This window comes from Oncorhynchus clarkii, chromosome 18, assembly GCF_045791955.1.
Source record: "Oncorhynchus clarkii lewisi isolate Uvic-CL-2024 chromosome 18, UVic_Ocla_1.0, whole genome shotgun sequence".
NCBI lineage: Eukaryota > Metazoa > Chordata > Actinopteri > Salmoniformes > Salmonidae > Oncorhynchus > Oncorhynchus clarkii.
In genome coordinates, this window is record NC_092164.1 from 53283467 (window position 1) to 53309646 (window position 26180).

Consider the following 26180-nt stretch of genomic DNA (forward strand, 5'->3'; position numbering starts at 1 on the left):
AGGTGGTAAGGGTAGGTAACAACATATCCGCCACGCTGATCCTCAACACAGGGGCCCCTCAGGGGTGCGTGCTCAGTCCCCTCCTGTACTCCCTGTTCACCCACGACTGCATAGCCAGGCATGACTCCAACACCATCATTACGTTTGCAGATGACACAACAGTGGTAGTCCTGATCACTGGCGACGATGAGACAGCCTATAGGGAGGTCAGAGACCTGACCGTGTGGTGCCAGAATAACAACCTATCCCTCAACGTAACCAAGACTAAGGAGATGATTTTTGACTACAGGAAAAGGAGGATCAAGCACGCCCTCATTCTCATCGACAGGGCTGCAGGTTGAGAGCTTCAAGTTCCTTGGTGTCCACATCACCAACAAACTAACATGGTCCAAGCACACAAAGACAGTCGTGAAGAGGGCATGACAAAACCTATTCCCCCTCAGGAGACTGAAAAGATTTGGCATGGATCCTCAGATCATCAAAAGGTTTTACAGCTGCACAATCAAGACCATCCTGATGGGTTGCTTCACTGCCTGGTATGGCAACTGCTCGGCCTCTGACCGCAAGGCACTACAAAGGGTAGTGTGTACGGCCCAGTACATTGGGGCCAAGCTTCCTGCCATCCAGGACCTCTATACCAGGGTGTGTTAGAGGAAGGCCCTAAAAATTGTCAAAGACTCCAGCCACCCCAGTCATAGACTGTTCTCCCTACTACCGCATGGCAAGTGGTACCGGAGCGTCAAGCCTAGGTCCAAGAGACTTCTAAACAGCTTCTACCCCCAAGCCATAAGACTCCTGAACAGCTAATCAAATGGCTACCCAGATAATTTGCATTGCCCCTGCCCCCTCCCCCTTCTACTACTCTCTGTTACTATCTATGCATAGTCACTTTAATAACTCTACCTACATGTACATATTACCTCGACACCGGTGCCCCCGCACATTGACTCTTACCGGCACCCTCTGTATATAGCCCCGCTATTGTTATTTACCGCTGGAAATTTGTGGAAAATAATATTTATATCATTCAAAACTTTTGGCCACGACTGTACACTATGTGTGCTCCCGAAGTTGTCCCGGGTACTACCTAAAGCTACAATATCGTTTCAGTTTTTTAGGGACAAATTTCTTTTAGACCGCTGCGCCACTCGGGAGCCTAAGGCACTGCATCTCAGTGCTAGAGGCGTCACTACAGACCCTGGTTTGATTCCAGGCTGTATCACATCCGGCCGTGATTGGGAGTCCCATAGGGCAGCGCACAATTGGCCCAGAGTCGTTCGGGTTTGGCCGGGGTAGGCCGTCATTATAAATAAGACTTTGTTCTTAACTGACTTGTCTAGTTAAATAACGGTTAAATAAATAATAAATAAATTCTACATAGGCAACAACATGTAATGAAGAATGTTATTATTGTTTTCTAGTGAGTACAAAACTCTATTCCAGGCTGTAAACTGTAGTCAATAGCCTATGTCATTTGATTAACTGCTCAAAAACCTGGTGTTTTCAATGCGTATTCATTGAAAATAATGAAATAACTGATTGTGGACTACAGGAAAAGGAGGACCGAGCACGCCCCATTCTCATCGACAGGGCTGTAGTGGAGCAGGTTGAGAGCTTCAAGTTCCTTGGTGTTCACATCAACAACAAACTAGAATGGTCCAAACACACCAAGACAGTTGTGAAGAGGGCACGACAAAGCCTATTCCCCCTCAGGAAACGAAAAAGATTTGGCATGGGTCCTGAGATCCTCAAAAAGGTTATACAGCTGCAACATCGAGAGCATCCTGACTGGTTGCATCACTGCCTGGTACGGCAATTGCTCTGCCTCTGACCGCAAGGCACTACAGAGGGTAGTAAATACGGCCCAGTACATCACTGGGGCTAAGCTGCCTGCCATCCAGGACCTCTACACTAGGCAGTGTCAGAGGAAGGTCCTAAAAATTGTTAAAGACCCCAGCCATAGACTCTTCTACCGCATGACAAGCGGTACCGGAGTGCCTAGTCTAGGACAAAAAGGCTTCTCAACAGTTTTTACCCCCAAGCCATAAGACTCCTGAACAGGTAATCAAATGGCTACCCGGACTATTTGCATTGTGTGCCTCCCCCCTCGTTTATGCTGCTGCTACTCTCTGTTTATCATATAGTCACTTTAACTATACATTCATGTACATACTACATCATTGGGCCGACCAACCAATGCTCCCGCACATTGGCTAACCGGGCTATCTGCATTGTGTCCCGCCACCCGCCAACCCGTATTTTACGCTACTGCTACTCTCTGTTCATCATATATGCATAGTCACTTTAACCATATCTACATGTACATACTACCTCAATCAGCCTGACTAACCGGTGTCTGTATGTAGCCTTGCTACTTTTATAGCCTCACTACTGTATACAGCCTGTCTTTTTACTGTTGTTTTATTTCTTTACTTACCTATTGTTCACCTAATAGCTTTTTTTGCACTACTGGACTTGATCTTGCCTGCCTGATTGGGCAACCATTTGAATCAGTTATGGGTTTTTTCTAGGCAGTATAGCCTACAACAGGGGTGTCAAAGTCAAATGGACGGAGGGCCAAATAAAAAAATCAGCTACAAGACGAGGGCCGGACTGTTCGAATGTTCATTGAAAAATTTTTAAATGACGCATATAGTCTAGTGAACCTAATTGAACCTACTGAAAACCTAACAAATATATTACAATATGATCAGATAAATAAAGCAATATTTTCTTATGGCTCTGTCAGTAATCTTTAATTTTCAACAGACACAAAAGACAAATTTCCTTTATATAAATATCCCCATAACATGAACATTAAATGAAAGAAACCGGTATTCAAGGCACCATCAGTAGACTATATTTTCTATTTTAGCAAAAGTGGGCTAAATTTACTTCAAAGAAAAAACAATAATAGCAATTTTCTATCATCCACTCAACTGAAATATTTTTAAAATATAATTGGATTGAAATACAAAAAAATAAAGTGCAAAAATCTATTAATCAAAAACAACACTTTGTTTAAGGAGAAGTAACATGCAGTGAAAACAAATATTAAATTTTAACTTTTAAACTTGAACTGAGTAAAAACTCTAAATATGTGATTGCACAGTAATGTTCACTTGTTTGAGGTTGAGGGTGATACTTGGTGGTGTCCCATCTTTTCCACAAGTTCATCAATGTTCGGGGTAAGGCTCTGAGCTGAAGAAATCCTCAGAATTGAGTGGAGGTGTTCAGCAGTAAGTCGACTTCTGTGTGATGTTTTGTTCAGGTTCATCAAAGAAAACAGTTGTTCACACAGGTATGTGCTGCCAAACATAGACAACGTTTGAGCAGCCTGGATGCGCAGCTGGGGCATTGTGCCGGGGAAGAAACGGGCGAACTCCGCAGCACCCACTGCCGCATATTTTGCCCTCAGTGCATCATTGCATTGGAGGTCAATCAACTCCATTTGGAGGTTTGGTGGTGAGCTTTCCACGTCAACAGCAAATGGGTTACCGAGCAGTTCCAACCTGCTTTTTTGTGCTTCAAAGTCAGCAAATCGGCGTCGAAAGTCAGCGGCAAGCATACCTATTTTATCAGCCAACTGTGTGCTCGGGAACGCACTGGTAGAGAGCTTCTCTTTCATGGTCTGGCAGCTGGGAAAGTGGCTCAAATTTTCTTTCCGCATCTGCGTCTCCCACAGAGTCAGTTTGGTTTTAAATGCCTTCACTGTACTGTACATATCAGAGATGACACGATCCCGACCCTGCAGCTGCAAGTTTATTGCATTCAGATGACTCGTAATGTCACACAGAAAAGCCATTTCACACAGAAACATTTCGTCTCGGAGTTGTGTTGTGTCTTTCCCTTTGCTGTCCAAGAACAGACAAATCTCCTCACGAAGCTCGAAACATCTTTGAAGCACCTTTCCCTGGCTTAGCCATCGCACCTCTGTGTGATAAGGCAAATCACCATGCTCCGTTTCTAACTCCGTCAGAAATGCCTTGAACTGGCGGTGATTCAAACCTTTGGCTCTGATAAAGTTAACTGTGCGCGTGATGATGCTCATTACATGCTCCATTTTCAAGGCTTTACCGCACAACGCTTCCTGGTGTATGATACAATGATAAGCTGTCAGCTCACCTGTCGCGTTTTCCTCTTGCATCTTTTCCCGTATCTTCGCCACCAGTCCGCTCCTGTGTCCACACATCGCAGGTGCTCCGTCGGTTGTCAAACCCACGAGTTTTTCCCAAGGCAGCTCCATCTCATTTACACATCTTGACACCTCTTCATACAAATCATGCCCCGTAGTTGTGCCATGCATAGGACGTAAAGCCAAAAACTCCTCTGTCACGCTTAGGTTGGAGTCCACTCCGCGGATGAAAATTGACAACTGGGCAATGTCAGAAATGTCGGTGCTCTCATCCACAGCCAAGGAATATGCAATAAAATCTTTTCCCTTTTTCACAAGCTGCTCTTTTAGATTGATGGACAACTGGTCTACTCTCTCGGCAATGGTGTTTCTGCTCAGACTCACATTTAAAAAGAGTTGCCTTTTTTCTGGGCAAACTTCGTCACAAACTTTAATCATGCAGTTTTTGATGAAATCCCCCTCCGTAAATGGCCGGGCTGATTTAGCGATCTCTTCTGCCAAAATAAAACTGGCCTTGACAGTTGCGTCCGCGTGTGTGTCCGCGTGTTTCGTTTCATAATGTCGTCTCAGATTATACTCTTTCAGTACCGCCACACTTTCTCCACACAGAAGACACACAGGTTTTCCAGCTACCTTCGTGAACATATACTCCGACTCCCACCTTGTTTGAAACCCCCGGTTCTCAGTATCCACCTTCCGTTTTGCCATTTTTGATGGGTATCTGAAAGTTAATTTTACTGTGATGCTGACGACTGCTGTGCCAATAAATATTGAAATGAAGCAGCCTACTGCTCGGTGCGTCACCTTTGCATTGTGGGAAATGTAGTATTGGTGCGTGTAAAAGATCTGCGGGCTGCCGGCTTGCTGCGGGCCGGTTCTAATAATAAATCAAGATCATCCCAGGGGCCGTAAAAAACCTTCTTGCGGGCCGGATGTGGCCCGCGGGCCTTGACTCTGACATATGTGGCCTACAAGGTCCAAGCATATTAGCAGGACAGTAATATTATGTATTTTGTCATGATGTATCAGCTTACAGAAACATGCTAATGCAGGGATTTGTAGTGGTGCGCATATTAATTATTTTTATGCGCTAGCACACATGAAGTTGTAGCAATAGTTTCCATGTTTGGCTTCAGTGTTTAAAAAGCGTTAAGAAAAAATGAAGTGGATATAAGTGAATGCATGCATTTAAAAGCTGGCTCTAGAAACAATTATCAAAAAAATAGTATTTTCAACATCTGTAAGATACATTTTACAGACGTTGAAAATATGTATTTTCAACCTTTTTAAAATATGTGTTTTCAATTAAGTCTTTCTCCTGGAAAATTACGTTAAGTGTTTAACATCCGGAGAATACATATTTTCAACTTTCATTCATAACAAATGTTTTACTTATTTCGATGTCTGGAAAAGACGTATAGAATAAGCATTTTCAACATCATTTTGCTCACTGTGAAGGGACTCGCGACTCGATCATAATTAAAGGCCCTGGACTTGGTTGATAGGGTCTTGGGATTCGCCTTTGAAACTCATGCAATACAATTGGTTTTGTTTACAGTATGTTTAGCTAGTTAGTTTACAGTTGGATAAATACCCAAATACTGCTGATTCAAGTTAGCGAATTCAAGTACAACATTGCAAGTAGTGGGTCTTTACATCAGTAACTAACCACCCGATTCGTTTGATTTAAATCGAAACAAACCTGTTCTGTGCAGTTTGAAATCCAGCAGCCGTCGAAGACGTTCGTTCTCCTCCTTTGAACGAGAGATTTCTTCCTGGTATTCTGTTATTGTTCTCTCTACCACCCCGGCTATCTCCACAGCCACCGCTGTTAGCCGTTCAGTTATATACACATTGAACAATGCCAGTTTAGACATTTTGAGAGGTATGAACGTCGAGATTTCTTTGTGTTTTGCTAGCTACTTATTTTTTCACCACAGGCAGAAAATGTATTCCAGATGATGATAATGGTGCTGCTATTTTCCACAACCCTCCGCTGCTTCCGGTTCCAGCTTGTGTTCAGGAAGTTGGGTGTTTGACAGCTGATACAGAAAATAGATCACGGAGACCGCTTTCAAATAAACAAATAAATAAAGGATAAATACCCAGTCATCTTTACAAGCCTGTAACCCAATACACTATGTCAAGGCAATCCAACCGAACCACAGACAGCAAAAAGATGGTAAGAAGTCGCGTTCTGCTTAGCATTCGGGCTACTCAATGAATGCTAGGTAGTTAGTAAACAAGCTAACGCTAGGTGGCTAATTTAGACGACAAGCTGCCTTTTATTAACCTCCAAAAACACGTTATTATGTTAATCTGATAATGCGTGTTTTGATAAGGCATTAAGGACATATTAGCTTAGCTGTAGTGCAATTTAGATATTACGTGAGAAATCAATGAATGACAAATACAGGAAGCTACCCTGCTAGCTAGTTAGCTAGTATTTCATTAGCTAGCTAGTGAGATGGCAGACACGCTCAGTCACTGCAAATTAGCTAGCTACCAAAATGACAGTAAGTGTTACAAAAAAAGGACTATTCAGGCGTAGCTACCTTTTGCATTTGCTAAGCATATTAACTATTACCCTGGCATGGATGGCAATTGTAAAGTCATAATATGCCGTATGATATTGGTACTTGTCTTTATGGTAGGTACCTGAACCAAGTCTACATAATTTAGTCAGGCTGGATTAATTTATGAAAGTGCTGCATCTGCAATACAATAAATGATTCACTGTCTTTGAATCAATAAAATATGTCTGTTGTTTTGAACTTGTTACACCAGGGGGTGCTGACAGTTAAGTTTTTATTTCTCCCTTTCTTTTCCTGTCTCTCTCTTCCTCTTGTAGAACGCAGAGTTGTTCACACTGACATACGGGGCCCTGGTAACCCAGCTGTGTAAGGACTATGAGAATGACGAGGAGGTCAACAAACAGCTGGATAAGATGTGAGTCTTTTCTCAACAAACTAACTCTCTCTCACTTATACGTGATCAATGAAAGGAAACAAGGAGAACAATTGAGGCGTGTGTGAGAGAGAGAGAAGTGCACTGTTTTGATCTTAACCTGTAAATTCTGCCACTCCTCTGTGTTTCATTTTCAGTTTATCCTTTACTCTGCAAATGGACAAAGTGGTGCTAGCGCTTTCTGCCTCTGATGTTTCCCATCAACCTACACCACACTGGCAAATTCTCCATCCCTCTAAAACTTGACACCAGTAGACTAGTGATTTAATGTGTGTGTGTGTGAGATGTAACAGGTGGTCCACAACCAGGGCAGTAATCACCTTTCACACATCCATGTTAGGAGTCTTCTTCGCTTTCCAACCGTCTCCTGGAATTTACTGGCTCCATCCCCTCCTCTTTTGAGGAACAGACAAATGAAAATCAATTTGAAAGGGGGAAAAGGGGGTGGTGTACCCATTGTGAATAATTGGGCTGTCTAGTAAAGGTCTATGCTGGCTTAGAAACCTTTAAAGGTGTAGTTAACTTTTCCAAAGTAATAAAATGGCAAAGTAATCTTTTAAGTCTGAGAGGCTGAGAGATGGGGCTTGTGTGATATGGCCTGTGAAGGTATTCTGCTCTTGGCTTAACTAATATACCTACTGTAGCATGGTCTGCCCCAAATATGGTTCATTCGGGTGATGATCTCATCTGACTCCTTTAGGGTCCAGATGCTTCTCTATTGCTCTCTATATCTCCCTCTTTCTTTCAGCTCTGTGTTGAGGTCTGACTAAGCCAGTGTACATGTCTGAAATCTTTACCGGAGATGTGGAATCTCTGCTCTGAAGTGGTCACTTTTAATAATTTGTACATATTTTTGCTTTACTCATCTCATGTGTATATACTGCATTATAGTTTATTCCACTCTGACATTGCTCATCCTAATATTTATATATTCCTTCATTCCATTCTTTTACCTTTAGGTTGTGTGAATTGTTAGATATTACTGCACTGTTGGAGCTAGAAACACAAACATTTCGCTTCACCCGCAAAAACATCTGCTAAACATGTGTATGTGACAAATAACATTTGATTTGATTTGTATAGCATTTAGCACTCATTCTCCTTTACTCACTCTTTCCCCACTCTTTTGTTTTTTTCCAGGGGATACAATATCGGAGTGCGTCTCATCGAGGACTTCTTGGCACGCTCCAGCGTTGGGAGGTGTCAGGATTTCCGAGAAACAGCCGATGTCATTGCTAAGGTAGTGGGGACGTCCCCGAGCCAATCAGAGCGTGTCCTTGGAACGCTCCCAGAAAGGAGAGAGGAGAGGGGGAAGAGCGAGATGAAGAGAGAAAGGACAGGGAGAGAAAGAAAGAGAGGGACAAGGAAGAAGAGCGAGAGAGATTGAGATCTGGGAGAGGGAGAGAGCTGGTAAAAAGAGGGAGGGAGAGAAAGAGGTTGACTGTGAGTGAGTTAGAGAGCGAGAGAGTTGGCGACTGGAATTTGAACTCCAACCTGCAGTAGTCTGCATAGTTTCTGAGCTTTCATAGATCCTCTCTACTGCTTTTCATTTCTCTGCACTCACGCAGGTAGGGAAGCATCCCAGCTATGTCACCGCAAAGCCAACTAGCCCCAGCCCCCGTGTGTGTGTGTGGGCTCATGTTCCCCACTGCTTTTTGTCTTTGCTATACGGTAGTCTGAGCCGCACGGTCAGCCTACACCTAGGGTGAAACCCAACCCCTCGGCCAAATATATTAGTTCACACTGATGGGATGACACCACACACACGCTTGTGCCTGTGACTATGTGGTCAGACAGTAGTCTGCTGTACATTACATTAGTAAACTGTTGAACAGCAGGCCCGATACCAAACCACTGTAGACTTTAAGCACAAAACCACTTCTCCCATCTTGTGGTTGAAATGCAATTAACTCTGTCTGTTCTAACAGTTCTGCTAAGTCGTTTCACAGGTGTAATCTTGCATTGTAGGCCTATGGTTCAGTTATATGGAAGGCAGTAGTATGGAATATTGGTCTAGATGATAAACTGTAAGCCTCAACTGCTGTTCAGACTTGCCGAGATAATGAGCAACCTAGCTATCAGTGACCGGACATGTTCATGTAGACACACAGCAACTTAGCACTCTGGGCCCGGTTTCCCGATAGCAATGCAACTTAGCCTTAGAAGGGTTTTAACAATGCATCGTTCCTACAACGGCCGAAGATCCAAAATACTGACCACGGATCAGCTCGTAGAGATACAGCTTATGGCTGCAAATATTGAGGCGGCTTATTCTAATGATTATGTAGCCCATAGTCATCTCGTTTTTCATTTGAATCCTCTCTTTATCCTTCGCTTGTTCAAAGACATTGGCAACTTTGTATTTGTAGTCGACTGCGTTACGAAGTTATCGGCGGTCGCAGAGAAACAGCTTGATTCTATGTTAAGCAGAGATCTTCTGTGTATAAAGTGGTGTGGAAGGGCAATCAAAGCATCTAACAATGCACTTAGCTGTTCTACGAGTGGTCTGAGGCAGTCGGTAAATAAAGAGCGTTTTCAAGTGCAACTTTACTAATGATCGTTTTGATGTAACGATGTTCCCACAAAGGATCTAACGAGGAACTTAACCTTAAGATGATTTTGGGACACCAGGCCCTGGATGACGGAGCTAGAGACCAGTTGAAAATGTTCCCAGTTTATGCAGATTTCAGCGACGCGACTGCACGACAGGGCAGCTCTCGCTAGCAGTCTTTGATATTGGCTAACAACCAGTGACTTGATCGCTGATTATCTCAACAAGGGGGAATTCTTGGTAAGGAAAGATTGTACACACCCTGGCTTGTTCAACCCTCTCTCAATATAAAGTGTAAGTGTCGGCATTCAGTGATTAATCTTGTAAGGGAGTGATGGTCTCTGTTCCATTATGAACACAGCACATGTAACACCATTGTAACAGTAACATTAACAGCATTGTGTGATTGTATGTGTATTTCAACAGGTGGCGTTTAAGATGTACCTGGGCATCACCCCCAGTGTGACCAACTGGAGCCCGGCGGGAGACGAGTTCTCCCTCATCCTGGAGAGTAACCCCCTAGTGGACTTTGTAGAGCTGCCTGACAACCACAGCTCCTTGGTCTACTCCAACCTGCTGTGTGGGGTACTCCGAGGAGCTCTGGAGATGGTAAAGATAGAGCTTCTTTAGGCCTTTTCACACTACTGAGACAAGCCTAACCGAGCCTGATATATAAAAATATCAGAGCACGGTAGTGTGAAAATTATATTTGCGTGATTTATGTTATGTTCATGTGTCATGAGAATTGTTCTCTATTTCCCCCTTCATTTCTAATACCTCCTCTCTCTCCCCAAGGTGCAGATGGCAGTGGAGGGGAAGTTTTCTAATATCTCCTTCTCTCTCTTCCCCCTATAAGGTGCAGATGGCAGTGGATGTGAAGTTTTCTCAGGACACCCTGAGAGGAGACAATGTCACAGAGATCCGCATGAAGTTCATCAAGAGGATGGAAGAGAACCTACCGGCCGGGGATGAGTGAGAGAAACACACAGAGCGTGAGTGAGAGAGAGAAACCTCTACCTCTCCTCTCGCTCTCCATCCATCCTGAATCTGATGTCACTCAGGGGGGTACGGAGAGAGAGGGCGAGAAAGAGGTATTGGGTAACCCTTCACTGAAAGAATGGAGACAAGGAAATTAAGTCCTTGGGCGTGTCTCAAATGTATTCTATCTTCCTCTCCTTGTCTCCTTCCCTTCACCTGCACCGTGTAAAGATAATGGATAGATAGATGAGAGTTCAACTCAGGGAAGGAGAGGACTTGGCCTTTGAGATGCACCGTTTGGTTTATGGAAGGACTTCTGCTGAACTATGATCCTTGACCTTTACTGTCTGCTCATATGACCCCTGACATTTCCCCTTTAATCTCTGCTCCTGGGATGAGGAACTCCTTGGCCACTTCATCACATATGTTAATTTCTGAGAAAAACGTTGTCCCTTAGATATTGTCTAGGCTTTTTGTCTAGTGAAAGTAGTCAGGAAAAGCTCCTGGCCCATTACAAATGGAAATGTTTTTGATTTTAAATTCTGTTCATTTAATCAATTTAGATCACAGAATGGAATGTGATGGTTTCACTACCAAGTGATGTGATGGTTTCACTACCAAGTCAATTGTGTTGTACACGGTGGACCAGATTTTGACATGATACGTTTTGTTTTGACATTTAGTTTTTTAAATATAAGATCAGAGGTTCTGTTAATGTCTGTGTATAATATGTTTATTTGTTGTCTATGCATTAAATAAATAAAAAAAGATACAGCCACATGTATGTTCATTTAAGTAGGCTGATACGTCAATCTGTTAAGTTTTATTAATGACATATTACAGCTAAAGCTGGTAGAAAACACACATGTTGGATGTGTGCGTCCATGAGGGTACATAGTAGGATCTGTGTTCCATGTTAACCTGCTGCAGGTCTCTTCACACGTAATGAAGTGTCACACCCTTCCCCAGTGCACTGAGGCAGTTATTCCTCTGGAGCTGCTTAGTCCAGTCAAACAACAATTACACAGACCTAAAGGCTCAGATGTTTGTTCAGGCTTCATGGAAACAGTCAGGATGTGTGTGTGTGTGTGTGTGTCTGACAGCCATGTTTTAGGAACAGGCACTTAATAACAGGCTGTCTGGAACAGGGGTGTGTGTGTGTGTGAGTGAATGAGTGGGCGGGGTGTTTGGACAGGGCTAGCAGGGCAGGTTGTCATTAAAGACCAGAGGTCCATTCTGCCCGTAACTGACATCATCCAGGAGTCACCAACACAATCGCTTGTTGAGGCAAATCACTCACCTCGTCAATCACAGCAGAGCACACAGGGCTGGCCATACACACACACACACAAATGTATTGTTCTGTGGTGTTCATACTGACAGAAACCACCAGAGGTCACTGTGGGCATTGCATTCCCCAACACTGTCTCACTCCAAAAACATTCCCTCTGCAGGTCACTCTCATTTTAAGAGTTTCCCCTTAGACACTGATCTAAGATCAATTTCTGTTAACCCCTTTAATGGTAAAGCTTATGATTTTAATGGTAAAGCTTATAAAGGCAGCTTTTACCTATAGCTTTGATTCATGTTTTTATTATTATTGAAAGATAGGGATGAGGTTTGAATATGTAGGTGAGAAGGTTACTCTGCACATAATGAGAATCAAAGACCGATATTTATTCTACAATATTCCAAAATACTGTAGATAGTTCAAAATAGGTTTGATACAATCAATGTGTGCTTTCCAACCTTCAGGGAAGGGGCTGTCCTTCATTACTAACTAAATAAATCCTAGATCCACTCTCCCGCCTGGAATCGGAGACGTTAGAGAGGATAAACAGTGGAAAGTGGACACACTGTGAGGACTGTCAGTGTGAAGCAAGCCCCTCGTCCTCTGAAGAGCTCTTGCTCCAGTTTACACCCACATATATATATATATATATATACATGTAGGTCTATAATGTGTGTATTGGATGGCGAGCAGGGAGGAAATGGTTTTGTGCAGACGTTCCATGTAAATCACTTGGCAGAATTAGAGCCGTGTACCAGGGGGATATACAGCTGGGATACTGTGGACTGTTGCTGTGAGAAAACCTGTATCACTCTTCCACATGCGCCCAGGAATTTAGGAGCGTGTATATACACACACACACACACACACACACACACACACACACACACACACACACACACACACACACACACACACACACACACACACACACACACAGAGACAGACAGGAGAGCGCACACATTCAAGACACAGGAGCACACACACACATAGGACACAGGAGCGTGCTCACAGACTTGCACTCAGGACACAGGAGCACAGACTTGCACTCAGGACACAGGATCGTGCTCACAGACTTGCACTCAGGACACAGGAGCACAGACTTGCACTCGGGACACAGGAGCGTGCTCAAAGACTTGCACTCAGGACACAGGAGCGCACACACACTCCTGTCCTCACTCTCTGACCCGAGCAACAATCAGATGTGATACATCACTTTATCTTTGGTCGTTGGGGTCTGTAAAGCTCAGGGTAAGAACTGTGTATCTGAGATAAGAGTATCTCCCCCCCCTTCTCTCTCTCTCTCTCTCTCTCTCTGTCTCTGTGGCTGTATGTCTTATGCTTGTTAAACAGCACAGAGAAACACATGCAGGATTGAGAGAGACGCCCCATCATTCATATCCCACACACAATTTGTTCACGCGTTACACACTTAATTCTTCACGTAGCTCACTCTATTTTTCAATAAAACTTTACTATGACAGCCCCGGACAAACAAGCAGAAAATGTTGCAGACCTGAGACGATGCACCCCGATCTGCTTTAAACTGGCTAAACTTCCACAGGGTCTTTATAGGAAACACATGGAGAACAACATGCTATGACAGAAAAGGCCTCGCTAGCACACTGTCTATTCCACCCTGTCTATTCCACCCTGTCTATTCCACCCTGTCTATCCCACCCTGTCTATTCCACCCTGTCTATCCCACCCTGTGTATCCCACCCTGTCTATCCTACCCTATCTATTCTGTCCTGTCTATTCCACCCTGTCTATCCCACCCTGTCTATCCCACCCTGTCTATCCCACCCTGTCTATTCTGTCCTGTCTATTCCACCCTGTCTATTCCACCCTGTCTATTCCACCCTGTCTATCCCACCTTGTCTATTCCACCCTGTCTATCCCACCCTGTGTATCCCACCCTGTCTATCCCACCCTATCTATTCTGTCCTGTCTATTCCACCCTGTCTATCCCACCCTGTCTATCCCACCCTGTCTATCCTACCCTATCTATTCTGTCCTGTCTATTCCACCCTGTCTATCCCACCCTGTCTATCCCACCCTGTCTATCCTACCCTATCTATTCCATCCTGTCTATCCCACCCTGTCTATCCCACCCTGTCTATCCCACCCTATCTATTCCATCCTGTCTATCCCACCCTGTCTATCCCACCCTATCGATTCCATCCTGTCTATCCCACCCTGTCTATCCCACCCTATCTATTCCACCCTGTCTATTCCACCCTGTCTTTCCCACCCTATCTATTCTGTCCTGTCTATTGCACCCTGTCTATCCCACCCTATCTATTCTGTCCTGTCTATTCCACCCTGTCTATTCTACCCTGTCTATCCCACCCTATCTATTCCATCCTGTCTATTCCACCCTGTCTATCCCACCCTATCTATTCCGTCTTGTCTATTCCACCTTGTCTATCCCACCCTATCTATTCCACCCTGTCTATCCCACCATGCCTATCCTACCCTGTCTATCTCACCCTGTCTATTCCGTCCTGTCTATCCCACCCTGTCTATCCCACCCTATCTATTCCATCCTGTCTATTCCACCCTGTCTATTCCACCCTGTCTATCCCACCCTATCTATTCCATCCTGTCTATCCCACCCTGTCTATCCCACCCTATCTATTCCACCCTGTCTATCCCACCATGCCTATCCTACCATGTCTATTCCACCCTGTCTACCCCACCCTATCTATTCCACCCTGACTATCCCACCATGCCTATCCTACCCTGTCTATTCCACCTTGTCTATCCCACCCTATCTATTCCACCCTGTCTATCCCACCCTGTCTATTCCACCATGTCTATCCCACCCTGTCTATCCCACCCTATCTATTCCACCCTGTCTATCCCACCATGCCTATCCTACCCTGTCTATTCCACCTTGTCTATCCCACCCTATCTTTTCCACCCTGTCTATCCCACCATGCCTAGCCTACCCTGTCTATCCCACACTATATATTCCACCCTGTCTATCCTACCCTGTCTATCCCAACCTATATATTCCACCCTGTCTATCCTACCCTATCTATCCCACCCTATACATTCCACCCTGTCTATCCCACCCTGTCTATCCCACCCTGTCTATCCCACCCTGTCTATCCTACCCTGTCTATCCCACCCTGTCTATCCCACCATGTCTATCCCACCCTATATATTCCACCCTGTCTATCCCACCATGCCTATCCCACCCTGTCTATCCCACCCTGTCTATCCCACCCTATCTATCCCACCCTATCTATCCCACCATGCCTTTCCTACCCTGTCTATCCCACCCTGTCTATCCCACACTATCAATCCCACCCTATCTATCCCACCATGCCTATCCTACCCTGTCTATCCCACCCTGTCTATCCCACCATGCCTATCCTACCCTGTCTATCCCACCCTATCTATCCCACCCTATCTATTCCACCCTATCTATCCCACCATGCCATCCTACCCTGTCTATCCCACCCTGTCTATCCCACCCTGTCTATCCCACCCTATCTATCCCACCCTATCTATCCCACCATGCCTATCCTACCCTGTTTATCCCACCCTGTCTATCCCACCCTGTCTATCCTACCCTGTCTATCCCACCCTGTCTATCCCACCTTCTTTTTGTCTCTCTTCTCCATGACTCTTGATTCCTCTCCTCATCTCTGCCTCTGTTTCTCATTCTGTCAAGCCTTGCCAAAGAGAGTGAGGAGAGTCAAATGAAAGAGATATGAAAAAGATCCCACCTTTGGGAATATCGGAACACTGGGAATATCAGGCAAGCTCTGGGAACGCTGCAGATGCTTGCATGACGGAAAGTGTTCTCTCATTCTCTCAAGTGAGGTAGGCTTGAAGCATCCCTGGTTTTCCTGACTTTTCCGGAGCGTGTCTCGTGTCTGGACAGTGGAGAGAGGTGGGAGATGACAAGTGCATGGACAGTATTCCGGAAGACGCTCTGTGTGTTTCGGGGAAGGAGAGGATGCACTAAGACATGGAACAGCTTGTTTCCGTAAGGAATCCCAGACCCGGAATTTCAGACAGTTGGCAGGGAAGTGGAGGGAAGAGGCATGTCTGATGTCACCGTCTGAGTTGACTGTTGGAGTACATAGGCAGAGACCGACTATCCAAATAGCAGTTCAGGCGAATGACAGATGGCCTTGGCCATCCTTAGGCCAGTAGGCCGGTCTAAATTGGGGGTTTTCCACCCAATTATCATTATTTGGCCAATAACTCGGCCTCAAGGACACAAATGGGCCAGTGTGTTAGAAATGCCCAGGCCGATTTCTGGTCCCTGTACATTGGTAACATGATTTAAAAGAAGAATCGCCCCCTCTACATGGCTTTCTTTGTACACTAACTTCCTGCAGAGCTTTTCTAATAAACAGTGAGAGAGTTGCTCATCTAAACCACATGGTACAGAATTCACACCTTTATTTCTGTGAGAAATAAATCATTGCTGAGACTGTTTTCCAGTTTTCTTTGTCATATTTACTTATTCATTTGTTATGAACAAGCGTTGCTTATTCGTACGCCTGTAGCTATGTTCTTAAACCCACAGAAATCTACACAGTTCCACCTGCAAGGCATTTTGGGAGATGAATCATCATCTTACTGTGGCGACTAAGTGTACAACCAGTCGGCTAGAGAGAGATTTTGTGTCTAAAAATTAACAATTGAGCCAATGGTTTAAAAATGGGAGACATTTGTTGACGGAGATGATTGTCCATCAAAAAACACAAAATATGTTGACCTTTGTGGAAATGTGTTTTTGATGGAAAAAAGCAGATAATGATGTTTGATTTCATCCGTATTCATGTGTCTCAGTGTTGGCCACAGTCTGATACAGACCCACTCCAAACCCACAGGCCTCAAAGCCTGGTGGACCTAATGTAGGGCCCTGAGTTTGTTCTGGTCAGGTCACACGATTAGGAACAACTCATTAGTGTTCAGTGTTTGAAGGGTATTTTGTGTGCTTCCAAAATGGCATCCTTTTTCGTACAGGTAATAGAGTGCACAGAGATCCTATTAAATTAAATATTTGTAATGTTCTAATATGTAATTATATCATATGGTGCCATTTGAGAAGCTGCCTTTTTGTCTCCATATGTTAGAATAAAGAATATTGAAACTGTGCATGCTGTATGAAAACGTATCACAAGTTATCATGCAGTGTCTGACTGAAGTATGCGTCAAAGGTAAGATAAGGAGTGAGCTCTGGTACAGCCATGGTTTGGCTAGAGCTGCAGAGGCCAACCCGTCTGATACGTTGTTTCTATTTTTCCTCTTTCTCTTTCTTCCCAGCTTTTTGGATGCTCGCTGCTAAGCTGCCATCCCTCTGGTTCCAATTTCCTCACAATCTTTTGTTCTTCCTCTCTCAATAGGACTGTATGAAAAGAAGAGAGCTTTCCTTTTGATGATCATACAGGTTTAATCCCATTAATTCTTTACCACTCTTATCCCTTTATTCTTCTATATTTTATCCTCTCTTCCTCTCTCTCTCTCTTCCCCCCCCCCCTCTCTCTCTCTCTCTTTCTTTCTCCTCTCTCTCTCTGTCTCCTCTCTGTCTCCTCTGACCTCTACGCTGATCTAGGTTGAGTTTATGTAACACAGGCAGAGCTTTCCAACTTGGCACAGTTGAAATGAAAACATTTAGGAAATAAAGAGAGAGAGAAAGAGCAAGAGAGAGAGAGAGAGATATAGATAGATAGAGAAAGAGAGAGAGTAAGTGAGAGAAAAGTGTCATGTTTAATTTTACACCAGTTGGCCTTGGGGCGAATGTATGGTACCTCACCTAAGACTTCATTATCCCAGGGTTTTGCCTACAAAACGCACATATGTAAGCATATATTTATATCAATCATCCAGGCAATAACGAATATTGTAATTCCTATTGAAACGCTGGAATGCTAGAGAGAGAGAGAGAGAGAGAGAGAGAGAGAGAGAGAGAGAGAGAGAGAGAGAGAGAGAGAGCGAGAGAGAGAGAGAGAGAGAGAGAGAGAGAGAGAGAGAGAGAGAGAGACCACAAGGATGCCTGGAGGCTGGAGCTCAGCTGAACAGGACGGGATATCACGGCTCACAACTGCCAAACATGGACCGAGTGTGTGTGTGTAGGTGTGTGTGTTTGTGATTAGTGTGGGGATGGCTTCGGGTGAGGTGCGGCTGTTAAGGTGCCATCGGCCTAACATCGACTCAACATGATTGTTTGCGAGCCTCAACACCACAGAAACCTACTTAGCTCAAGCAAGATAGGGAAGGCTTTGTAGATCGGGGAATCGTCATATTGAAGAGTAGACTGCTGTGAGTATTCTGCATCCCAAATGGGACACAAACTAGATCTGTAAGTATGACTTTCCACTTTCCACATAAAACACCTCAAGCTGTCCGGCTGGAGAATGGAGGGAGACAGGGATATAACGGGTGAGCTGGAGATTTGAACAATCCTGAATGTGGGAGACATGTGTGACTGGAGACATAGAGGCCTCAATCTCTATTTTGTGTGTGTTTGTGTGTTTGTCCGTGTGTGTGCGTGTGTGTGTGTGGATGTGTGTGTATGGGCTCTACTCCAGGCCATTGTGGGTTAGTGTATCACAGTAACTCCCTTCACATATGAAAGGGGGTCTCTATTATGGAGTTGTTAAAGCTGAGAAGCTGGTTATATGGATGTGTAAAGCACTTCAATACAAATATTTTCAAGTACTACTTAAGTAGTTTTTTGAGGTATTTGTACTTTACTTTACTATTTATATTTTTGACAAGTTTTAATATTACTTCACTACATTCCTAAATAAAATGATGTGCTTTTCACTCTATACGTTTTCCCTGAAACCCAGAAGTACTCATTACATTTTGAATGCTTAGCAGGACAGGAAAATGGTCTAATTCACACACAAGAGAACATCCCTGTCATCCCTACTGCCTCTGATCTGGAGGACTCACTTTCTTAGTTTGTAAATGATGTCTTAGTGTTGGAGCATGCCCCTGGCTTTCGGTAAATTAAACAAAACAAGAACATGGTGCAGTCTGGTCTGCTTTATATAAGGAATTTTAAATGATTTATGCTTTTCTACTTTTACTTCTGATACTTTAATATATTTTAGCGATTACTTTTACTTTTAATACGTAAGTATATTTAAAAACCAAATACTTTTAGACTTTTACTCAAGAAGGATTTTACTGGGTGACTTTCACTTTTACTTGAGCCTTTTTCTGTAAAGGTATCTTTACTTTTACTCAAGTATGACAGCTGGGTACTTTTTCCACCACTGTACATAAATACACACACACCTGTTGGAACCAACATGATCTGACGTTTTGGCCAATTTAACTTAAATTGCCAACTTTTGTCCACGTCAAATTTCTAAGTTGCTCCAATGTCAAGTTACTGTAAGGAAGTGAAAAAAAAAAAAAGGTACTGGAAAGCCAGTGGTCTGTTAGAAGTACGGGAAAGCCAGTGGTCTGTTAGAGGTACTGGAAAGCCAGTGGTCTGTTAGTGGTACTGGAAATCCAGTGGTCTGTTAGAGGTACTGGAAGGCCAGTGGTCTGTTAGTGGTACTGGAAAGCCAGTGGTCTGTTAGAGGTACTGGAAAGCCAGTGGTCTGTTAGTGGTACTGGAAAGCCAGTGGTCTGTTAGTGGTACTGGAAAGCCAGTGGTCTATTAGAGGTACTGGAAAGCCAGTGGTCTGTTAGTGGTACTGGAAAGCCAGTGGTCTGTTAGTGGTACTGGAAAGCCAGTGGTCTGTTAGAGGTACTGAAAGCCAGTGGTCTGTTAGAGGTACTGGAAAGCCAGTGGTCTGTTAGAGGTACTGGAAAGCCAGTGGTCTGTTAGTGGTACTGGAAATCCAGTGGTCTGTTAGAGGTACTGGAAAGCCAGTGGTCTGTTAGAGGTACTGGTGTTGCTAGCTTAATGAGAGCCCAGAAACAACTGAATAACACACATGTTGCAATAACAATAACTTCTGATTTCACCACCCCATTAATTAACAAGAGAGGGAAATAAACTTTTCAGAAACAGTGGAGGAAATTGGTCAGAGTGGTGGTATGATGTATGACTGATTGGTCAAAGTGATTATATGACGTATGGCTCATTGGTCAGAGTGGTGGTATGATGTATGGCTGATTGCTCAGAGTGGTGGAATGATGTATGGCTCATTGGTCAGAGTGGTGGTATGATGTATGGCTGATTGGTTAGAGTAGTGGTATGATGTATGGCTGATTGGTCAGAGTGGTGGTATGATGTATGGCTGATTGGTTAGAGTGATTATATGACGTATGGCTCATTGGTCAGAGTGGTGGTATGATGTATGGCTGATTGCTCAGAGTGGTGGAATGATGTATGGCTGATTGCTCAGAGTGGTGGTATGATGTATGGCTGATTGGTCAGAGTAGTGGTATGATGTATGGCTGATTGGTCAGAGTGGTGGTATGATGTATGGCTGATTGGTTAGAGTGATTATATGATGTATGGCTGATTGGTCAGAGTGTTTGTATGATGTATGGCTGATTGCTCAGAGTGGTGGTATGATGTATGGCTGATTGATCAGAGTGGTGGTATGATGTATGGCTGATTGGTCAGAGTGGTAGTATGTCGTACTCCACTTCTGTCTTCACATACTGAATCCCATAACGTTAACACATATTTTACATCTCACTCATCATCATCTCTCTCTCTCTCTCTCTCTCTCTCTCTCTCTCTCTCTCATCATCTCTCTCTCATCATCTCTCCCTCATCATCTTTCTCTCGGTCTCTCTCTCTCTCTCTCTCTCTCTCTCTCTCTCTCTCTCTCTCTCTCTCATACACACATCTCAAACATCAACCGTATCTCTCTGTAATGAGACAATGTTGCTTGAAATAATGATGGTTAAAGAGGGCTCCTCCCTTGTTTCTAAATGACTCCTCTCCTCTTTCCTGCTCTTCCTTTTCCAACACCTCATCAGTCTAAATGATCCATATCGACGGGCCTGCAGTGGAGAAGGTGAAAAGCTTTAAGTTCCTTGGCGTACACATCACTGACAATCTGAAATGGTCCACCCAAAACAGACAGTTTGGTGAAGAAGCCGCAACAGCTCCTCTTCAACCTCAGCAGGCTGAAGAACTTCGGCTTGGCCCCTAAGACCCTCTCAAACTTTTACAGATGCACCATTGAGAGCATCCTGTACCGTCCGCAACCACAGGGGGGTGGCCGGCTTCCACTCAGTACCCTGCCCTGAACTTAATCACTGTTACTAGCTGGCTACCACCCGGTTACTCCCACCCGGTTACTACCACCCGGTTATTACCACCCGGTTACTACCACCCGGTTACTACCACCCGGTTACTACCACCCGGTTATTACCACCCGGTTACTACCACCCGGTTACTCATCTGTGTACCTCCCTGCACCTCCTCTTTCCTGCTCTTCCTATTCCTCCACCTCATCAGTCTGTCAACCCCTGGGTTTATGAGACAGTTTTTCCACTATCTGTGTGTGTGAGTGTTTGCATGTACATGTGCGTGGGTGCGTGGGTACGTGCGTGGGTACGTGCGTGGGTGTGTATCAGCCGAGTATTGTGTGAAGGTAAAAGTGTTGCACATAGTTTTTAAACATAAATATCTGAAGATGCTGGTGAATAAAGTCATAGTTTATATGGAGTACCAACTCCTGCATGTTTTCACCCTGAGTAGATCTGCATAGGTCTGATTAAAGAAGTTGAGTGCTAGTTTGTGTTGTTGTTGTTGTTGTTGTGTGTGTGTGTGTGTGTGTGTGTGTGTGTGTGTGTGTGTGTGTGTGTGTGTGTGTGTGTGTGTGTGTGTGTGTGTGTGTGTGTGTGTGTGTGTGTGTGGGTGGGTGTATGTGTGAGAGAGATAGAGTGTGTTGTTGTGTTGCTGATAACAGACTTATTTGTTCATGTGTGCATGTTGGTGTGGGTTTTGTGTGTTCTATGTTTGTACACACACACATAATGTCTGTACACACACACATAATGTCTGTCTTGACTTTGTTTTTTGCATAGAAACGTTTAGAAACATCTTCCTCACCTTTTGTTATTGACTTGTTAAGTGCCTTGAAATACATTTGTTGTAACAAATGTGCTATGTAAATAAAGTTTGGTTTGATTTGATGATTGAGGTTGAGTACTGTATGTGAGTAAGTAAAATCAAATCAAATCACATTTTATTTGTCACATGCGCCAAATACAACAGGTGTAGCAGACCTTACAGTGAAATACTTACTTACAAGCCCTTAAAAACAATGCAGTTTTAAGAAAAATAAGTGTTAAGAAAGTATTTACTAAAATAAACTGAAGTAAAAAAAAAAGTAATTAAAAGAAGAAAATAAATAATAAAAATAACTAAGAATTAAAGAGCAAAAATAAAAATAACAGTAGCGAGGCTATATACAGGGGGTACCGGTATAGAGTCAATGTGTGGGGTACAGGTTAGTGGAGGTAATTGAGGTTGGCCACTTGATTAGCTGTGTAATCTTATGGCTTTGGGGTAGAACTGTTAAGTGTGCCTTGCGGTCGGAGGCCGAGTAGTTGCCATACCAGGTGGTGATGCAACCAGTCAGGATGCTCTCGATGGTGCAGCTGTAGAACTTTTTGAGGATCTGAGGACCCATACCAAATCTTTTCAGTCTCCTGAGGGGGAATAGGTTTTGTTGTGCGCTCTTCACGACTGTCTTGGTGTGCTTTGACCAAGATAGTTTGTTGGTAATGTGGACACCAAGGAACTTGAAGCTCTCAACCTGCTCCACTACAGCCCCGTCGATGAGAATGGGGGCGTGCTCGGCCCTCCTTTTTCTGTAGTCCTTTGTCTTGATCACGTTGAGGGAGAGAGTGTGTGTGTGTGTGTGTCTTCAGTGTTATGAAGAGTATGTGTATGCCTAACTATACGTGTGTGCTCAATGTTCCTATATGTGTTCACATTTGCAAGACTCCTCTGTGTTATTCATTTCCTGCTCCTGTCATTCAACATAGGAATAAGGTGAGCATTGTTCTGAAAGCCTGCTACATTTGTATTGCTCTGCACATTGGAAGAAGTGTGTGTGTGTGTGGCATGTGTGCATGCGTTTCTCTCTGACTTTGTGTGTACACACATGGATGTGTGCGTCTGTTTTTTATGCATGTTTAGTAGAATAGGTAAAGAAAGCCCTATCCACAGACTTCATAAAGTGCTGGGCCTTTCTCCTATTAACCATCCTGGTAGGGCATGCTGCTGTTCAGTTCCACATCTGACCCAGACTACCTGTGTACCAGCCCTGTCACTGGACTGAGGGATAAGAGAGAGAGAGAGATGGAAAGAGAGAGAGACAGAGAGCGAGAGAAAGAGAGAGAGAGCGAAATAGAAATTAAAGAGAAATACTGACTGACTGACTGACTGACAGACAGGACACAGACAGACAGACAGACAGACAGACAGACAGACAGACAGACAGACAGACAGACAGACAGACAGACAGACAGACAGACAGACAGACAGTTAAAATAGGCAAAAAACACACATTTCTTCCCACAGGACAGTGGGGTGAGACAGGGATGCAGCTTAAGCCCCACCCTCTTCAACATATATATCAACGAATTGACGCGGACACTAGAAATGTCTGCAGCACCCGGCCTCACCCTACTAGAATCTGAAGTCAAATATCTACTGTTTGCTGATGATCTGGTGCTTCTGTCACCAACCAAGGAGGGCCTACAGCAGCACCTCGATATTCTGCACAGATTCTGCCAGACCTGGGCCCTGACAGTAAATCTCATTTTGACCAAAATAATGGTGTTCCAAAAAAGGTCCAGTCACCAGGACAACCAATACAAATTCCATCTAGACACCATTGCCCTAGAGCACACAAAAAACTATACATACTTTGGCCTAAACATCAGCGCCACAGGTAACTTCCACAAAGCTGTGAACGATCTGAGAGACAAGGCAAGAAGGGCATTCTATGCCATCAAAAGGAACATAAAAGTCAACATACCAAATTAGGATCTGGCTAAAAATACTTGAATCAGCCATAGAACCCATTGCCCTTTATGGTTGTGAGGTCTGGGGTCCGCTCACCAACCAAGATTTCACAAAATGGGACAAACACCAAATTGAGACTCTGCATGCAGAATTCTGTAAAAATATCCTTCGCGTACAACGTAGAACACCAAATAATGCATGCAGAGCTGAAATAGGCCGATACCCACTAATTATCAAAATCCAGAAAAGAGCCGTTAAATTCTACAACCACCTAAAAGGAAGCAATTCCCAAACCTTCAATAACAAAGCCATCACCTACAGAGAGATGAACCTGGAGAAGAGTCCCCTAAGCAAGCTGGTCCTGGGGCTCTGTTCACAAACACAAACACATCCCACAGAACCCCAGGACAGCAGCACAATTAGACCCAAGCAAATCATGAGAAAACAAAAAGAGAATTACTTGACACATTGGAAAGAATTAACAAAAAAACAGAGCAAACTATAATGCTATTTGGCCCTAAACAGAGAGTACACAGTGACAGAATACCTGACCACTGTGACTGACCCAAACTTAAGGAAAGCTTTGACTATGTACAGACTCAGTGAACATAGCCTTGCTATTGAGAAAGGCCGCCGTAGGCAGACATGGCTCTCAAGAGAAGACAGGCTATGTGCACACTGCCCACAAAATTAGGTAGTAACCTAACCTCCTGCCCAATGTATGACCATATTAGAGACACATATTTCACTCAGATTACACAGATCCACAAAGAATTCAAAAACAAACCCAATTTTGATCAAGACAGCAGCAGCAAGATGTGTGACCTGTTGCCACAAGAAAAGGGAAACCAGTGAAGAACAAACACCTGTCACGTTCTGACCTTAGTTCCTTTGTTTTGTCTTTGTTTTAGTATGGTCAGGGCGTGAGTTTGGGTGGGCAGTCTATGTTTGTTTTTCTATGTTGGTTTTTGTGTTCTGCCTAGTATGGTTCTCAATCAGAGGCAGGTGTCGTTAGTTGTCTCTGATTGAGAATCATACTTAGGTAGCCTTTTTCCACCTGGGTTTCGTGGGTGTTTATTTCCTGTTTAGTGTTTTGTCATTCACCTTACGGGACTGTTCGTTTGTTGTTTATTGTTTTTGTTCAGTGTTCATTTTGCTTCATTAAATTATGGACACTTACCACGCTGCGTTTTGGTCCTCCGATCCTTCTCGCTACTCCTCCTCAGAAGAGGAGGACGAGATCCCTTACAACACCATTGTAAATACAACCCATATTTATGTTTATTTATTTTCCCTTTTGTACTTTAACCATTTGTACATCGTTACAACACTGTATATACATAATGACATTTGTAATGTCTTTATTGTTTTGAAACTTCTGTGAGTGTAATGTTTACTGTTATTTTTTATTGTTTATTTCACTTTTGTATATTATCTACCTCACTTGCTTTGGAAATGTTAACACATGTTTCCCATGCCAATAAAGCCCCTTGAATTGAATTGAATTGACAGACAGACCAGACACAAGGAGAGCAGCCCTGGTTCCATGAACCAGGTGACGGCCCAAGCCTGCTTGGCGCATAGTTGGGTGGTGGCCAGGCCTCTCGTGCTGAGGGTCATGGTGTCTGGGCCTCCGACTGTCGTCAGTCACAAATACGTCTGGGCTTTATTGGCTAGAGAGAGTACAATCATATGGTTTCAGCGAGGGACAAATACGTCTGGGCTTTATTGGCTAGAGAGAGTACAATCATACGGTTTCAGTGAGGGACAAATACGTCTGGGCTTTATTGGCTAGAGAGAGTACAATCATACGGTTTCAGTGAGGGACAAATACGTCTGGGCTTTATTGGCTAGAGAGAGTACAATCATATGGTTTCAGTGCAGGCATATAACACACACTGATTCTCTCTACAGGCCCTATACCTTGGGCTGCTGTTCCCCTCTCTATCTCTCTCTCTCTATCTCTTTCTCTCTCTCACAGAAGTGTTGCCCTTGTCAATGGGATAGCAACCTTTTATTTTTAATCTCCTGATTCCGAAGCATATAGGGCTAGATGGGCCTAGTAAAGTCTGTATCTGATATGCAGTCATGGTATATATTATCCAGCAGGCACTAGGGAGAACGATGTTGGACATTAAATCCAATGAAGCTGAAAGAATGTACGTGGATTTGAGTCCAGATGTGTTCGGAAGACCAGATCGTGACCTAAAATTAATTGACAACCAATCACGAGGAACAATTTACACACACACATCCAAATTCTAATATCTCAAACACATTTGATATCTGCAACAAAGAATGTGCCAATAACTTTTGATAGATT

The 26180-nt window shown here is 43.8% G+C and overlaps 2 protein-coding genes across 3 annotated transcripts in view; one reads left to right on the forward strand and one right to left on the reverse strand.

Moving 5' to 3' along the window:
- The window catches only part of LOC139373695 (zinc finger protein OZF-like), a 30477-nt gene extending 24323 nt beyond the window's left edge, over positions 1 to 6154 (reverse strand). Inside the window, exon 1 of one of the 2 annotated variants that reach the window (XM_071114556.1) lies at positions 5838 to 6154. In XM_071114556.1, coding sequence (XP_070970657.1) covers positions 5838 to 6012 — 175 coding nt within the window. In that variant the 5' untranslated portion in view covers positions 6013 to 6154. The remainder of the gene's footprint in view (positions 1 to 5837) is intronic. The other variant, XM_071114555.1, reaches the window with a different exon arrangement.
- Positions 6114 to 11409, forward strand: LOC139373696 (trafficking protein particle complex subunit 3). Its single transcript, XM_071114560.1, has 5 exons — positions 6114 to 6317; positions 6987 to 7084; positions 8243 to 8342; positions 10080 to 10262; positions 10510 to 11409. The coding sequence occupies exons 1-5, from the start codon at positions 6276 to 6278 to the stop codon at positions 10627 to 10629; spliced, it is 543 nt and encodes a 180-aa protein (XP_070970661.1). The 5' UTR covers positions 6114 to 6275; the 3' UTR covers positions 10630 to 11409.
- The last annotated feature ends 14771 nt before the right edge of the window (positions 11410 to 26180 follow it).